Here is a 17372-nt window from a genome sequence, read left to right on the forward strand (position 1 = left end):
GAAAAACTGAAAAATCCCTGATAAAAAAATCCCAAAGTCACTCTGTAAAATACCCCCAAATCCATGTTCCTCCACAATTAAAACAAAAGACCACCAGAGAGAGAGAGAGAGAGAACACAACAGTGATCAGTTGGGCAATGTTTTATTGATATATTTATAGTATTAAAGCAATCTGGAAGACTACCAGTGTCTCTATCATAATAATAAAGTAAACTGTAAATACCTGTTTCATGAATTCATGAAAACATGAATATATGTTTTGCTGCCCCCCACAGGGGCTACGGCCCCCCAACAGAGGCTACCCTCCCTCACAGGTACCAAGCAGGGGCTGGGAGGATTCTGGGGCCTCCTGGCAGAGCCCCTCCAGGCAGCACAGGGCAGTGGGGGGCAGCAGAGCCCAGGCTGGGGCCGTCACCCTGCCCTGCACTGTGCGGGTGGGGCCCCAGTGACCTTGACAGCAGCTCAAGCTGCCGGTAAGTGCCAGGTTGGGTTTTTTGGGGGGGATGGGGCAGGGCAGGGAAGGGAAGGGATCAAGGGCTGTGGGAGCAAGCAGGGCTGGCAGGGGTCCTGCCCATGGTCCCCTCCCCTCTCCTCCAGCCCCCAACCCCTTACTTACAAGCAGTGGAGCCTGGGTCCAGCTCGCTGATGCTGGCACGCTGACTGCCCTCATGGGCAGGCAGTGCACTTCAGCACCAAGGTGAGGGCTAACCATAGAGATGTTCTGGCAGCCAGAGCATCTCTATGGAGGGCCCAGCCTCTGGTTGCCTCAGGGCACAGTCCCTGCCCCACTTTTTTTCTGTGCAGGTTTTTTTGACCCCTAGATATCCAGAGGTCTAATTTTGCCCCCGCACTGCAAACTTGCAGTGCAGGGAATATTTTCTCATTCCTACATGTGTCTCTGGCAGCACCTCGAAGGGGATTGAGATGCTGGAAGAAGCACATGCGGGCTCCTCTGGACACACCCAAGATGTTTAAGGCCAAGAGGGCCAGGGCACTTTTTAGGGTGACTGTATTTGGATCTTGGGGACCACTGGATTTGCAGCTGAAACAAGGCTTTAACCTGTGGCCTAGCAAAAGCTGCTAACCACAAGGCAGAATAATATATTAAAAGTAACATTGCAAGACACTTAGGCAAGCAGATTTTGTTTATGATTGATAGATAAGCCAGCCGTTTGCTTATGCTAAGTAACCATCTTAATTTCTCAACCATTTTCTGAGAAAAAGCAGCAAGTGAGTCTGTGTGCTGTGAATGAGGTGCCATTTTAGGAATGTAAAAGATAGTACAACTTGGGACAGAAAAACAGACTGGAATGTAAAAAACAACATGTAATTGGTAACAGAATCCGAGATGAACATATGCAAAAAGGTGAATGGTGATTGGTGAAGAAACCTCCAGAAGCTTCCAGGTTTTGGTCAAAGTCCGCCCATTGACCGAAGAAGTGAAGTCAAGGTCTTAGACATGCGTTCATAGCAAAAAGGCATGTAAATGAGTAAAATGTATAGGCAATTCCATGCTAATGAAACAAACAGTAAACAGAGGAGGAGCTTGAGATAGGAGGAGAGATGGGTGGAACAAAGGAGGAGTGAGGGTGGAATAAATGTTAATGAGCATGAACCAAGGTGTATAAAATGTGAAAAGAACTATTTTTCACTGCAGGTCCCCAGTTTGTTGTTTTTTTGGGACCTTTGTGCAAAGCCGTCTCCATTCTGAATAAAGCTGTTGCGAGCAATGTGTCCTGGTGTTTGCTCCCTGCTTGCTCTGGCTAATGAGTAACAGGACCCATGAGCAAGTGGATCGTCATCTCCCTAGCCATTGGGCGCTGCATGGAGTCAGGGTCTATCACCACTGAGATAGACTTCAAAGGCTACTGAGTTTCACTTCTACCTCTGTATAAAACCCAATTACTGTATAAAGCAGAACTTCCAGGAAGGCTTCCAGCCTCCATATAAACACATCAAGAAAGAATTCAATCACTTCCTTTGCTAGTTTACTCTGGCTTATCCCAATGGCTTATTATTGCCATTGTTAGAAATGTCAATCACTCCGCACTGTTCCAACAATAACCTGACCCCACATTTTTAGGTTTGATTTTAGGAAAAAACAGTTTTTTTTTTCTCCTGTACATATATGAATGCCTATAGATAAAGACCTTGATTGGGTCTTGCTCTTATAAAATCCTACAAGAGAATGAAATAACCAAAAAAAGACTCAATGGCAGCTTATAGACATGCTTGCTTGGATTCTAATTATAACGTGTCAGAAAAGACTCAATTAATTGAGTTTGCTCTGTGTTCTAATTAAAATGCTCTAGCATTACCTCATTGCCATATGCATTAAGCACCCTCCTCCCCCGCCAATTCAAAATGGCAATGGGGTAATTATTTAACTAAACCTCATTGAATGATCTTTACTGAAATCACCCACATGGCCATTTTGAAGTGTGGGGGGGTGGGAAGGGGGGCGCTTAATACATGTGATGGTGGGCAGGAACCACTTTAATTAAAATGCCCCCCATACACACACCTCTGAGCATGTGTATAAGCAGCCAATAACAAGGTTCAAATGCACTGAAAATAACAACTGCACTGAAAAATCTTTCTGACCTAGCATTTTTATTGCATGGACAAAAATATCACAAATACAGAAGTCAAGCATGTCGGGGGCTTAATGATAGGCTGACCATGGGCATATTAGTACAGGGTGGTTTTTTTATGGTTCTGTTGCAGGCAAAAGAAAGGCAGATTTATAATGGGAAGAATACAGTATTGCCAGTATGGTTTTGCTTGGTTTCAGCTTTTAGACACTGAATCAACTTAAATTTTGTTCTAGTACATTAACCACGCCCCCCCCGCCAATTATTTTCTCCCTATGAAAATACTTCGACCCTGTAATCAAGTCACCTCTCTCTGCTTTTTGATAAGCTAAACAGAGTAAGCTCTTGAAGTGTCTCACTGTAAAACTTTTTTGCTTCAGCCCTTGAAATTTTAGCAGCTCTTTCCTGTATTGCTTCCAATATTTAGCATCCTTTCTAACACATGGACACAAACACTGCATGCAGCATTTCAGTGCCAGCTTCATTAATATTGTATAGCGGGCAAATATGCCTTCCTACCTCCTGCTTACACATCTGAGGATCACATTAGTTCTCTTTGCCAAGGTATCAAACTGCAAGCCCATCTGAAGTTGCTTTCAAGTCCCCTGCATTCCTTTGTCCTAGGTATCTAGTTTTCCATTTGGCTACATTAAAACAGTTTTGTTTTTTGTTTTTTTTCAAATGGGCCCACCCAGCCATGTGACTCAGTCTGCCCCTTATAACTGCACTTTATTTACTATTCTGTCAATCTGTGCATGATATATAAATATAAAATCACTGGTGCATTTATATTAATTTCAATATCATTCCTGAATAGATTCAGACCAAGTACCAATTCCTGGGGCACTCTGGTAGAAATACCTTTGTTGGATGACATTTCCCTGCCAATGCTTCTTTTTTGCTGCCTGTTACTTAAACAAGCACTTAATCCATTTAAAATGTATTTTAGAGATATTGTACACTGCTGTTGGTTTTTTTAAAATCACAATAATAGCAGTGGAACATTTAGTCCATGATCCTTCAACAATGAATGATAACAGCTGCTAGAGAGGAAAGTACAAGAAACCACGCAGTTGCTATTGCAGGTTAATCTACACTCAAGGAAAATTTCCTCCTAAATCCGGAATTGTCAGATGATGGCAATTGCCAAGAAGCCTGGGGATTTACATCTCTAACTTTTTTTTTTAATATTCAGTATTACCACTATGGATAACTACCCAGGTACCTTTTTAAAATTCTGATAAGCCCTTGGCTTCAGTGAAATCCTGTATCAACAAGTTCTACAGATTAGTCACGTATTGTATGAAAAATATTTCCTTCTTTCAAATGCATCTCCCTGCAGTTACTGGGAGTGCCTTTTTGACACTTCAGTCTCTAATTGCTCTTCCTCTTTTCTAGCAGAAAAGATTAGGCCCAGAGTAAGCGTCTCCCCAGAATCCTCTGTGTTGAAACATGAAACAAAGTTATTCATTTAACTCTTCAGCAAGGCCTTTATATCCTTTTTCTTTTTAGTTAATTCCTCCCTTAAGTCTCTTGCAGACTTCATGCTGCTATCCTTTAAGAATTGCATGTTATTTGTGTTATACCTTTAGCTTTTTGCCCTTCAATTTCAATCTTAGCCTTGGTTCTAATTTCCTTTGTGTGTATTGCCTACAGTAGTTTATGCTACCTTTTATCATCCTCACTAGAGTTGGATTTTGATTTTTTCAAGGCTATTTGGCTCAAATAACCTTGCCACATAGCCATTCTGGTTCATTCTTGCCTCCCTTTTTATTTACAGCTATGCATGCCTGGCATATGTGCACATACCTACCTATAATTATATTCTCTGCTACTCAGCAATTTGGAAATTAAATCTTAACACTGTTTTCATATGTGCACAGACCATACCCATAGCTGTAAGCAGCCCTCAGTTTTAAAAATTGTATTCTTCACAAAAAGGAAAAAAGTATATTATCCAGTTCTTAATGGACCTGCAGTAAAGGTGGCCAGCAAAACTTGTGGAAAGTAATAAATAAAACCCAATGGAAATCATAAGAATGACTCCAAAATTATGAATAGTGTTATCCATTATTTAAAGAAAGATTGTTTGGATTTTTTCACATTTTTCCTTAGCCTCTGGGTTTATACTTTGGTTTTCAGTGCCAAGCACACCCTTAACTTTTAACCAGGGTTCCCAACACAAGTTACATTTAAGACATGATTAACAAATTCATCGCAACTTAAATAGTAACCAGCCACACATGCAACTCAATTTAAGGTGTGATAATGCAGTAAATGAGCCACAAAGTTATTCCACATATAACTGCTGCTGCTGCAGCCCAGTGCTGGGCTCCCTGTCCATGGGGAGTTGTATAAGTCCGATGTCTTACCCAGCCAGCAGAAATGTAGTTTTATAGCTCCCTGTACATGGGAGACTGATATTGGTTATATGAGCCCCATATACATCCAAGCTGGGTGACACACAGGGCTTATATAGCTCCCCAGTGCCAGCCTCCCCATGAACCAGGACCTGTCAAAACCACACCTACTGCTCAGTTGGGAGGCCAATGTGGTTTTATAGCTCCTGGTACACAGAGAGCCCAGCACTGGGACATTGCAGCCCAACGCTAGACTCTGTGTGCTGAGCTCATTATCAGTCAGAGCCAGGGACTGTTGTCTGGTTTTCAGCACCAATCAAGAGTCAACTGATTGGTTTTACCTTGATAGTGCAGGGGGTGTGATTAGGAAGTAATGCCTCATACCAAGATCATATGTCCTGCCACGTACGTGTGGCATGACAGGAGGTGTGACAGTTAGAATCAAGGATTAGATCAGAGGCATGCAAAATACAGCCTATGGGTTGCATCAGGCCCACCAAGCATGTTCATCCAGCCAGTGGTGCCCACCAATGAATTGTGCCCCACTCAGTGCTTCCATTCACAAAGGTGGGAGCGAGGGGCAAGGCAGGGGTGGGGGAGCTACAGCTGGGTGGAAGCATGGAAAGCAGCACAGAGTCTATGCCTGGGGGGACAGTGGCAGTGTGGGGCTCTGCTGGACAGGGTGTGGGTGAGGGAAGGTGGGTTTGTGGGGACCCCCCCATACATTCCCCCACACGGCACACAGCCCCACTGCCAGCAGCACCAGCAGGTGGGGGGACTCAAGGCACTCGTGCCCACTGGGGTGCAGCTCCAGACAGCCCTGCATGCGGGGGTGCAAGGAGCACAGCTGCCTGGCCACCTCTGTCATAGGGGCTCCACATGGCACCCCTGCAGCTCCCACACTCACATAGGAGAAAGCCCCACACTGGAGCTGGTTACTTTCTCCACCCCCTGCTGCACAGGTCCCCAGACTCCACTGGGAGTGGTGGGAGCCCTGTCCCCTGCTTCTCCGCAAAGTCCAGGGCAGGGCTTCCCCTGGTGCAAGTGTGTGAGCTGCAGGCACACCACACGGAGCCCCCATGATAGAGGTGGTTGGGCAGGCTGCATGTGCAACACCGGTCAGAGTGCACGCCGCTGACTATAAGCACCCTGAGCCCCTGCACCTGCTGCTGCTGCCAGCAGCAGAGGCTGTGCACCATGGAGGGAGAGTGTGGGGGGTCCCTACACCCACCACCCTCCCTCCCACATCACAAACCTCACACTCCCACACCCTGCTCCCACAACCCTCACCAACACCACACTCCACCATATAGACACCCCACACACCACCACACTCCACCATACACCCACCCCCACCACAACATACAAGAATAAGACTTTATTTTTTACTTATTATGCAATCACCTCTATATAGACTATGCAAACACAAATCATGACAAAAATATTTTTTGTAACAAAATTAAAATATGTTAGGTGTTTGACTTTTAGTGTATGATTCAGTTTTCTTCTGGTTCTAAGATAGCAACCCCACTCCCAAAAGGAATATTGGGGGAGGGGGGGAGAGGGGGAAGCAAGGTGGAGGGACTTCTGTTGGCAAAGATTAGGGGTTAGGAAGCAGGACTTCCAGTCCCAATATGGCAGCCAGGGGCAGGACAACTGTCAAGGGGCAGGGTTACCCATGCAGCCCTTGACAACTCACCAAAACTCTGTGAGAAGCCCTCCAACCAAAATAATTGCCTGCCCCTGGATTAGATCCTATCACATCTTAATCTAAATGTCTCTGAGGGGCCCTTGAGCCTCAGTGTTTTGATGAATTGAGACCTTCATCATTCTTGCTACTGCCCATACATCAAATGCTACCATTGACTGACCTTTATGCAGAATCTTAGTTTCATAGTTGGTAGGGTCAGAAGGGACCTCAGCAGACTAAGTCCGACCCCCTGCCATGGGCAGGAAAGAATGCTGGGTTCAAACGATTTTTGATTTACATGGAGAATTCTATGCAGGTGAGACATGACCTGCATTAGGGTGACAAATCATGCAGTCTGGACTTGAAAAGGACCTAAGAGGGTGTGACAGTGCACCTTTATGAAGAGCTTTGTCAGCCTCTTCTCACAGCAGCGTTGCATCATCAGCAGACGTACAAACACACACTCTCAAGGGACCAGTCTTGCGTTCTCTCGACTCTAGATGGCACCTTTCAGAAGACAGCTCATCTCTAATTGAGGAGCAAAAGCAAGAGGAAGTGTTACACTTCTTAAAATCTCTCAAGGTCAGTCAGAACAAAGCTCCTTGGTTGGACCTTTAACTCTGCCAGCTGATGTTACTGCCTTGGAGGCCAGCAGCAGAATGCTGTCTCGTCCTGTGTTTTCTAAGTTTAAAAATGGCCGCCTTAATCAAGCACCTGCCTCCCGCTTAATATATCATGGAATCATTCAAGTTGTGGCAGGCGAGTCAGGGCAGACTGCCCTGGGCTGGTGTGGGGGCTAACTTGAGATGTAGCCCCGGGAAGGGCCCTGTCACAGAGGGGAACTCACATTTTGTTTTTTTAAATATATACAGTATAACCTTGTTAGTTCAATATTGGATAGTTCAAAGTATCAGATACTTCAAATCTATTGTCATGCCCCAGCCAAAAGAATAGATTTTTGTACATTTTACAATACAGATAATTCAAAAACAGCTACGTTGAAATTCAAAACCATTTTCTGGCCCCTTGAACCAATAAATCTTCATTAAATATACTATCTATCATTAATCTGCTGTAACAGGTGCTCAGTCATAGAAACCAGCTATGAAGAGGAGTGCATGTAGTCTGCACTGAGCATGCCCACACAACACCTGGCACAAGGCCAAGGCCCATACTGAGCAAAAAGTCTGGTGGGAACCTGCCATAAGGCTGGGGTAGTGAGGCCTACCTGAATAAGACAGTTTCATTGCACTCAGTCCCTGCCAGTGTCAACTCTTTTCAAGTCAAAGTGAACCACTACATCAAATAAATTTCAACTTCCTCTTCACTTACACAGCTGAGCAACAACTTTCTCTCCTGTTTCTAATGATTTGTGCTTCTTCACCAGCCTTAAATGTCTGTTAAACATCTATGTAGGGAAGAGACACTGTCACACCCTCCCTCAGCCTGTTGCCTGTGACCTGTTAGACCCCGCCCTCCATGCCATAGAGTCCGACCAGGTCACCTCTCACCTCTTCTGCATATAAATTTGGAGGGTCCTACGAATCATGACAAGAACATCCAGTTACAGTCATGGGTAGGAGGCTAATCAGCATGTGGATCCTCGTGGGTGGGGGGGCAGGGAAGGTAATCTGGAATACACATACATACTGAGTAGGGCTGGGTTGTGGAGTCACCATGGCTTGAAATGCTGTTGACTTTGCTGGCGCCTAGACCAATGAACTATATCCTAAATCATGAGTCTTTTGGCTTTCAACTAAATATCATGTATAGCTTGTATTATACATACCTGGAAGGGCAAACACCACATTTCTGGGTATAAGAAGGCAGTTTTCCTTAAGCCCTCTCCAGGAGAACTGTTCTTCTGGCATGGTTTAGTACCCACCGAGGTGTTGGGACTTAATGCCCATTTTATGGAAATAGGAGGCTCCTCCCTAGCTTGCTCCTGCAGCCATATGGCTGTGGACAGGCAAAACTTGGGGCATCCAAACCCCAAGCCTTTGACCTTGGGCCTGCACGTTGAATGCCTGACAAAAGATCTTGGAAGCATCTGAAGCCCCTGGTGGGGATGGAAGATGTTTGCTGGTTGAAAGGCCACATATGGTTCTGGACTCGCTCATGGATTTGGACTTGATTTGGCTGATTTGGCTTGGAACATGAAAAATGTCTTTAAAAAAAACAGCTTGTATTATAAGTAGGTACACAACTGCTATGCAAAAGTGTGATTATGAAATACATGTGCTGAAACTTGAAGTATTTTGCAAAAAGATAAAGCACATCGATTGAGAGAATTAAGCCTGTGGATTCCTGTACTGATTTGCATATATGCAAATTAGCACGTGTGTTTGTTTCAATGTTAGTGGTTTTTGGTCCCCTGTGCTTTGAATGCATGAGGTTTTATTGTATTATTTCTAAATTGAAGCATGTTACGTGAATTTTCTAAGCCATTTGGATTTTTTCCTGACTGCTTTTATGAAGAGCTTTGTCAGCCTCTTCTCACAGCAGCGTTGCATCATCAGCAGACATACAAACACACGCTCTCAAGGGACCAGTCTTGCGTTCTCTCGACTCTAGATGGCACCTTTCACAAGACAGCTCATCTCTAATTGAGCAGCAAAAGCAAGAGGAAGTGTTACACTTCTTAAAATCTCTCAAGGTCAGTCAGAACAAAGCTCCTTGGTTGGCTGGAGTGTAGATATGAGCTAAAACACTTCAGCTAAAGAAGCTATAATCTGTGGAAAGCACTCAGAACACAACATAGCTAAGAGAAGAAATACCCTCCAACATCTGCCTTGAGACATATGCCAGGGCAGTCGATCCCAGCTTACTACACCATATGGACAAAGGCACAGACAGCTTGACGGTCTCCACGATGCAGTTTTGACTCCTGCAAATTTGTGCTGTGCCCTAACATATCTGCACCCTCATGTCTCAATGTGGCACTCAGAAAACATGCAGAGGTTTTTTTTTTGTGAGCCCTGCTGCTGGGACCCACACACTCCAAAGAAAAAGGTTCGACTAGCCAGGGGCCTGAGATACCTGGGTTCAACTCTCTGTTCATCCACATACATTGTGTGAGCAAGCTTTCTCTCAGACCCACAAAGAGACTCCAGCACAGTGTTGCAGCATCAACCACTTGGGCATCTAGCCGCTATAACAAGATCCATAACCCCCACTTTGGTGCCTACATCTATGCAATACACATAGAATTCAAAACAGTGAGCAAAAAGGCGTGCTCAAGCTAGGGAGTAGTAAGTAAGGAGGAGAGAGACATATCTTAAATCCTTCCCCTTTTTTGGGCTTAGAGCTGAGTCTATGCTTCAGGAGATCCCTTGCTCCACTCAAAATTCACAGCTGAAACCCTTACCGCTAAGACAAGTGCATAAGCTTCTCTTTCAAAAACATTACAATCCAGAATATTTTCTTTTAAGACACAGGAGGAGGTTGTGATTGGGGAGAAGATCCTCATTTCTCTGAGAGCTCCAGTGGTTACAGCACTCACCTGGGAAGCAGGAGGTCTGGGTTCAATTCTACCCCCTGCCTGAGAAATTCAAATTCTAACCACCGGTATCCTAAGAGTGCTGTTTCTGGGCTGGGAAAGTGCTAACTCCTTTTCTTTAAAGCTATTCTCCTGGGTATTCATGGACCATGTTTCCCAGAGGCCAGAACAATAACCTGAGAAGCGGGAAAGATCTGGTTTCTGGTCCCTACTCCTAAGACTGTTTATTTTTTAAAAAATTGAATAAGCAGGCAATAAAGCGCATAGAAAAAAACGTCCTGAAGTACAACTGGAACCCCTCAACAGCATGGCACAACCATTAGACTAGAGTAGAGACGGGCAATTATTTTGGCTGGCGGGCTGCTTAATTAGTTTGGGTGTCTGCAAGGGTAGCCCTGCCCCTTGACAGGTGCCCCACCCTCTGGTTGCTATCTTGGGATGAGAAGTCCCACCCCTAACCTCTGACATTTGCCACCAGAAGTCCCTCCCCTTGCCCCCCAGAAGTACTCCTTTTGGGAGGGGAGGGTTGCCATCTTGGAACCAAAAGAAACCCAAATCATACAGTAGAAGTTAAACAACACCTACTATAATGTATTTTAATTTTATTACAAAAAATATTTTTGTCATGTTTTGTGTCTGTATACTATAAACAGAGGTGATTGCATAATAACTCAAAAATAAAGTCTTACTCTTGTATATTGTTTGAGGGGGTGTGGTTAGTGGTAGGGGTGTGTGTGTGTGTGTGTGTGTATGGTGGAGTGTGGGGAGGTGTGGGGGCAACAGGGTATGTTGGGGGAGTTGTGTATATGTGGGGGTGTTGTCGAGGCAGGGTGTGGGTATGTGGCTTTTTTGCAATGCAAGGGTGGGGGCATGGGGACCTTCCACAATCTTCCCCCTCATGGCACACGACCCCCACCAGCAGCTATTTGGCTCAAATAACTTTGCCGTATAGCCATTATGGTTCATTCTTGCCTCCCTTTTTATTTACAGCACTCATGCCCCATAGAGGTGCTGCCACCCAGTGGTGCACAGCTCCACCCAGCACTGCAATTGGGAACAAGGAGCTCAGCCAGGCTGGCCCGCCTCTATCGCGAGGGGCTCCATGCAGCACACGTGCAGCTCCCATACTCATGTGCCACTGGGAGAAGCCCCACACAATGGAGCTGGCTGCCTTCCCTGCCGCATACAATGGAGGTCCTAGGACTGCCACAAGTGGAGGGCAGCCCCGCACCCTGCTTCCTAACAGAGTCCTGAGACCTGCATGGCAGGGGGCAGGGAAGGCAGCTGGGTGCTAATACCTACCCAAGTCCTATTTGAGGCAACTAAGTCCTGTCATAACCTTCAGTATTTGTACCCCAGTTTCCAACTTGTAACATCAGAACAAAAGAACTGTGCCTGGTATGTTGTGAAAATAGGTTCATTTAAGACTGCAAGTATGAGATAAGGCCCCCCATAGGTAACTATGATAATTCCATATTAAACAGGCCATGTATACAGGGCTATAGCCCTTCTGCACTGGGCTTTGATGCAATCCTATGCCTGTTACCCTCATTGGTGTTAGCCACCATGTGTCGTCTCAGTCCCAATTCTCTTAATATGCATAGGAGAATCCTATGATCTTTTTAAATAATCCAGCTGTTCGCTCTAGGACTTTGCCAAAATTCATTGAACTACTCTGCCAAACAGAAAGTTTGACTGTCTTTGAGTCTGCTTTCAAAGACAAAATTATATAGGTCAAGTTTTGCCCATGGAGTATTCTGGTTTACTCTGACAAAGATGGATACCTTTCATGACCAACTCCCAAATCCCTTATGCCTACACTTCACAACTGTCCTTAATGATGAATGACAGTCATCTTCCATGAATGAAAATTTCTCTCCATCCTTCTCCCCACAGAAATAGCATTATTATCACATTTTCTTACGGTAATTTATCAGCCTCAGAAATAAGAACTATTGCTCCTAATTAATGGATTCTTTAATTATGTGAGACATCTAATAAATACATAGCTATATGTTCTGAAAAATAGCTGGCTATTATCTTAAGATATGAGGTAGAGTGGAGGCCAAACATTGATTACTTTATAAATTCCAATTTGTATACATTAATGAAAATGTGATGTGCAAGGGACAAACAATTTGATAAACTGCCCTGAGACTTCCTAAAAGTTATCTAACTTGATATGTACCATGGAACTTTGTTTTTAATTAGTCCTAAAATAAAGGGATATCTAAAAGTGTATATATAATACAGCACCTGTTCTCATTTCACAAAGAGGTTTTTTCTTATTTTCGTTTTTTTTTTTTCCAAAGGGCGCCTTGTCGCTTTCATTTTATCATCCCTATCTCCATAATTATGTGAGAGGAAAGTAGAGGCAGAAAAAGACAATCAATGAGACGGTCACCACAGGGCATTTATAATGTGATGTTTGTGTTCAAACCTCATGCTAGCTTAGGTAGGGAAAATCACAAAATAGAAAACTCTAAGGAGGGGCATGTTCTAAAGTGCTTAGCATTGCTTTAGCTGCTCCACTGAAGTCAATGTAAAACTCCCACACACTGCTGTGGGAGCTGAACAAGGTCAGCAAGGAATGCTCTTGAACATGCCACCCACAGAGTTTGCACTTGTCAAGATTTTTGTAAGCACCACAGCCAAGGAGAGTTCTAAGGAGGCTTTTCGAGGAAAACAACAAAGTGGCTTTCCAGCTCCTTATACAAACCACCCCCAAATGTGAGGGGACAGCATGTGAGGGAGCTCATTCTAAAATTTAAACAAGTGAGTGAAGGAAGCCAACATCCAGGGCTGACTAGAGATGGGAGTTGACATTTGGATACAGAAATGTTGGATAGGGAGGGCACAGGCCACCAAGGTTCCTGAAAGCAAAGACAAATGACTTACAGTTGATGCAATGCAGATGAGGGAGGCGGAGCAGGAAGGCTAAGACAGAGATAATATAGTCAAAGCAACGGGCTCAAACAGTGATCTTCAACCAGTGTTCTGAAGGGATGTAAGTATGGTAAGACTACAGTTGTCAAAGCCAGAGAAAAGAAGGTTACAGCAACTAAGAGGATTTTTACACATGCTTCAAGAAAGGGGGTGAGGCGTTTTAATTAAAGCACTAACAGTGTCCCATGCATCAGCGTCCCCTCGCTTCAAAACAGTGGGGGGGGGCACTAACTAAAGCTCACCAACGGGGCTTTAGTTAAAGCACCCCTGCCACCATTTTGGAGCGTGGGGTCACTAATACATGAGACACAGAGGCTGCTGGAGGCACGCTAATTAGCACACACTGTCAGACCTAATTAATCAAGTTTGCCCAACACACCGTAATTACAGCACATTGGAGCAGCCCTTCTGCATGTCTACAAGTGCCCTAAGACACTAAATAACCAGATGAGAGTTTCAGCTGTGTAGATGGAAAGGGAGGAGTGTATATTTTAGAGATGTCATGCAGAAAGAATCTGCAATACTTATACAATTGTGAAGACCTTGCAATAGGTCGAAGTTGAAGATGACATCTAAATTATTGGGCCTGAATGATGAACCTGATGGTAATGCTGTCCATGATGACAGAGAAAGAAGTAGCTAAAGAAAGATTACAAGCTCTGCTCTAGTCATGTCAGTCCTAAAGTAAGCCAGGGCAAGTTTGTGAAGCATATAATCTCAAACTGGGTATCTGGATACCTCTGAATACTGCACGTGAGAAGACATCACACAGGATTGTGATGACCTACAGTAGCCTACTCCTCTCACACATGCTGCCAACTGTAGGGAGGCTTTAGCCTGATTAACTGTAGGCCTCTCACCTTTCTAAAACCAACTGCTTTGAAGCAGGACATAGAATTTATTTTTTTTTACTTACATTTCTGATAGGTTGATTCAGTACCATTAGCAAGTGGGGCCTCCAAGTCTATTGCCAAGGGCATAGGCGGCTTCTTCCCTGTATCCTGCAGTAACTTCAAAAACACCTTTCGGGAAACAGAAAAAGAAATTAGATCCAGTTTCCTACAGATCAGCTTTCAAGCTTCACCTCACAACAGCTCTATTGAGAAATGACTACACCAGCCCTACTGTGCTGAAGCACTGCTATAATGTACCCAGACAATGTAATTACTTTGAAATATCATAGATCACTTCCCTAAGGGGGTAGGACCATGGAAAGAAAAAAGAAAAAGTAAGTGTCCCACAGGTTTAAAAGCATCTGCACAAAGAGCTCCTGGCCCCTTCACACTGCTGTACAGGCACTCTGCCCTCTAAGGGCAAAGCTCAGTCACAGCTAGGTCACCACAGACTAGGCCTCCCTACCTCTGAGCTGTAGCATTTATAGATTTATAGATTGTTAGGGGCCGGATATAGGGTTCTGGAGTTTATAGGTGCCCATACATATGGTGATTTTCACCATTAAAACATTTTAAAGCCATCACTTAATACACATGGGCAACTTTAGAACATTTTTTAAACGGTGGAAGTCACCTTAATTAAACCTTATTGTATGCATTTTTAATGCAAGGTGAACTGCAGTAAAGCAACTTGGCCTACCTAGTTTGCCTTTATTGCATGTGTATTTAACTGGGGCTTTACAAAGTGATAATTACTACTTGCTACCATCAGGTGTACCTAGCTCTGGTCCCAATATAAGCATATTTCTCAAAAAGAATATCCAGCATTCCCTGCCTCCTCCTCTATAGAAGTACAGCAAGGCATGAAACTTGCACCAAACTGTGGAATGCCTATTAAGTTTTAAGGTGTTATACTTAAAGTGCTGTAAGTAAAGCGCAAAAGTTATAGCATCTTTGGAAATGCCTGCCCTGCACATGTATAGGCATCCCATGCTTCCATGAAGCAGCATTAACTCCCTTCTTATATTCCAGAGGGGCATCCACCAGCCACATGGAAATTTCTTAGTTCCCTGCCCTGTCACAATGAATGCCCCCAACTCAAACCACAAAACCCTACAGAATCCTGAACCTAGCAGCTCCAGCAAAAGGGAGAAATTCAAGGGAAAATTTAGCTCTCTGAGAGCAAAAACACTGCTGAAATGCACATTTTGTAGCAAATGCAGTAGCCATCCCCACCAAAGTTGTGCTCAATAAATCAGTTTAAGGGTATATCGTGGAATCTTGTTTGAAAGGCCTCAAATATAATAAAAATAAAGAGAGGTAGTTAGCCATGTTAGTCTGAAGTCAGGCAGAAGGCAAGGAAGGATGACACCTTAGAGACTGGTTCATTCAGAAAGACATAAGCTTTTGTAGGCAACAGCTGACTTCATCAGATGCTGTCTATAAGTCTGTTCATAGCAATGGCAATACATAGAAAGGAACAAAGTAATTTAAATACAAAGGATAGGGAAAGGGGGAGGAAATGATAGGGGAAGGGGGCACTACTGAGAGAGGCAAAGGTAGGTTAAACAGATAAACAAAACAGTTAACTGCTTTAAACCAGCAGAGCCTCCATTACCTTAGCGTTACTGTCACACAGTAGCATTTAACTCTTCCAACAAAGGAATCCAATATTGGCTACAACAAAGGGGAAAAAAACCCTTAAAGCACCGAAAGAGTCCATACAAAGGGCTATAAAAGCCAGTCTATTTTAATTTCTTTATCCTGGTGAAAAGGCTGTTTTTAGCTGCATTGAGGTCTGTCTGTTAGATGAATTTTGCTTTGTTTAGTCAATATAATTGCTGTTTAATAGTGATTATCGATTGTATAGCTACCCGTCAACTTCCAGTAAACATTTCTGGTCGCTAACTAGAGTGAGCACAATAGAAATTAAATATTTCTTGCCTTTACTATATTAGATACTAGAGGGAGATTTTGATTGTCCAGGCCTACACTTAAATGGTTGCTTTGGGCCTATGTGACTCTATCACTGCTGTATACCAGCTTCCACCATTACAAACTATACTAGGCTAAACAAAGCAATGAGATAGGAAGGAAAATAATCCTCCCTAATTATTTCAATTGGCAAGTCCCTCACTACTGTTAATGAGGCAGAAATTATCAGTACCCTATTTAACTGATGGAGATTGAGGCACACAGATTATAATTTACCCACTGTCTCACAGGAAGTTTGCGACATAATAGTTTTCTGAATGGGAATGTTGCTGCCAAGCCAGATTTAGGGAGGTGAGGGCATGGCTGCCTCTACCATCCCCCAGTGAAGCCCTGCACTATTCCAGGCAGGAAAGAGAAGGAAAAATGTAGGCCAGGTCAACACAGTAAGCTTGTTGGGTCATCAAGCACACCATGCTTCCCTTCACCACCCACCTCCTAAACAGAAAGCAGAGTAGCAGCACTCATGTGATGCTGTAGACTGGCTAATTAGCATGGAGGGCACAGGCTAATTTGCCTGTCATTCATAGATTCATAGATGCTAGGGTCGGAAGGGACCTCAATAGATCATCGAGTCCGACCCCCTGCATAGGCAGGGAAGAGGGCTGGGTCTAGATGACCCCAGCTAGATGCCTATCTAACCTCCTCTTGAAGACCCCCAGGGTAGGGGAGAGCACCACCTCCCTTGGGAGCCCATTCCAGACCTTGGCCACTCTGTGAAGAAATTCTTCCTAATGTCCAGTCTAAATCTGCTCTCTGCTAACTTGCCGCCATTATTTCTTGTAACCCCTGGGGGCACCTTGGTGAATAAAACCTCACCAATTCCATTCTGTGCCCCCGTGATGAACTTATAGGCAGCCACAAGGTCACCTCTCAACCTTCTCTTGCGAAGGCTGAAGAGGTCCAGGTGCCCCAGCCTCTCATTCAGCAGTCCTAACTATCCTGTCCAATACCTACCTCATTTGGACACTGCTACCTGGTTTCTGCCTTAAGAAGGAGCCTGAGCAGAGCAGCACAGTGTGCAGAGGACACTGCTGCCAGCCACAATGAGCCTGCCTTATGAAAGCAGTCTCAGCTGCAGCTGGTGAAAGGCGAGAACAACAAGAGATGTTGACTCTTCCTTCAAACCCAAAAGCATTGGGCTACCACCTCGGAAGCTTTTCTTGACCTTCCACTCCCATTTCTAATGTAAATCCCGGAGAGGCCACATTTTTTCCCCCACAAATAGAAAGTAACTGTGGACAACAAACCACTACTGAAAGGGCAGCCAAGATTCTGGAGGACAGCTGGTGGGAGAGAGTCAAGTGAGCACATAAGCAAAAAACATAAAACACCTAAAAATAGAAAACAGGGAGAAATAGGGGGAAGCAACAAGAAATGTCAACACACTGTAGGGAA

At 44.3% G+C, this 17372-nt stretch overlaps 1 protein-coding gene across 1 annotated transcript in view; it reads right to left on the minus strand.

The window, feature by feature from the left end:
• Positions 1-17372, minus strand: part of ABCA13 (ATP binding cassette subfamily A member 13) — a 351606-nt gene that overhangs the window by 143214 nt on the left and 191020 nt on the right. Inside the window, exon 44 of the mRNA XM_014524731.2 lies at positions 14006-14111. Within this exon, the coding sequence (XP_014380217.1) occupies positions 14006-14111 (106 nt within the window). The remainder of the gene's footprint in view (positions 1-14005; positions 14112-17372) is intronic.

This window comes from Alligator sinensis, unplaced genomic scaffold (genome assembly GCF_000455745.1).
Source record: "Alligator sinensis unplaced genomic scaffold, ASM45574v1 scaffold82_1, whole genome shotgun sequence".
NCBI classification, from domain to species: Eukaryota; Metazoa; Chordata; order Crocodylia; family Alligatoridae; genus Alligator; species Alligator sinensis.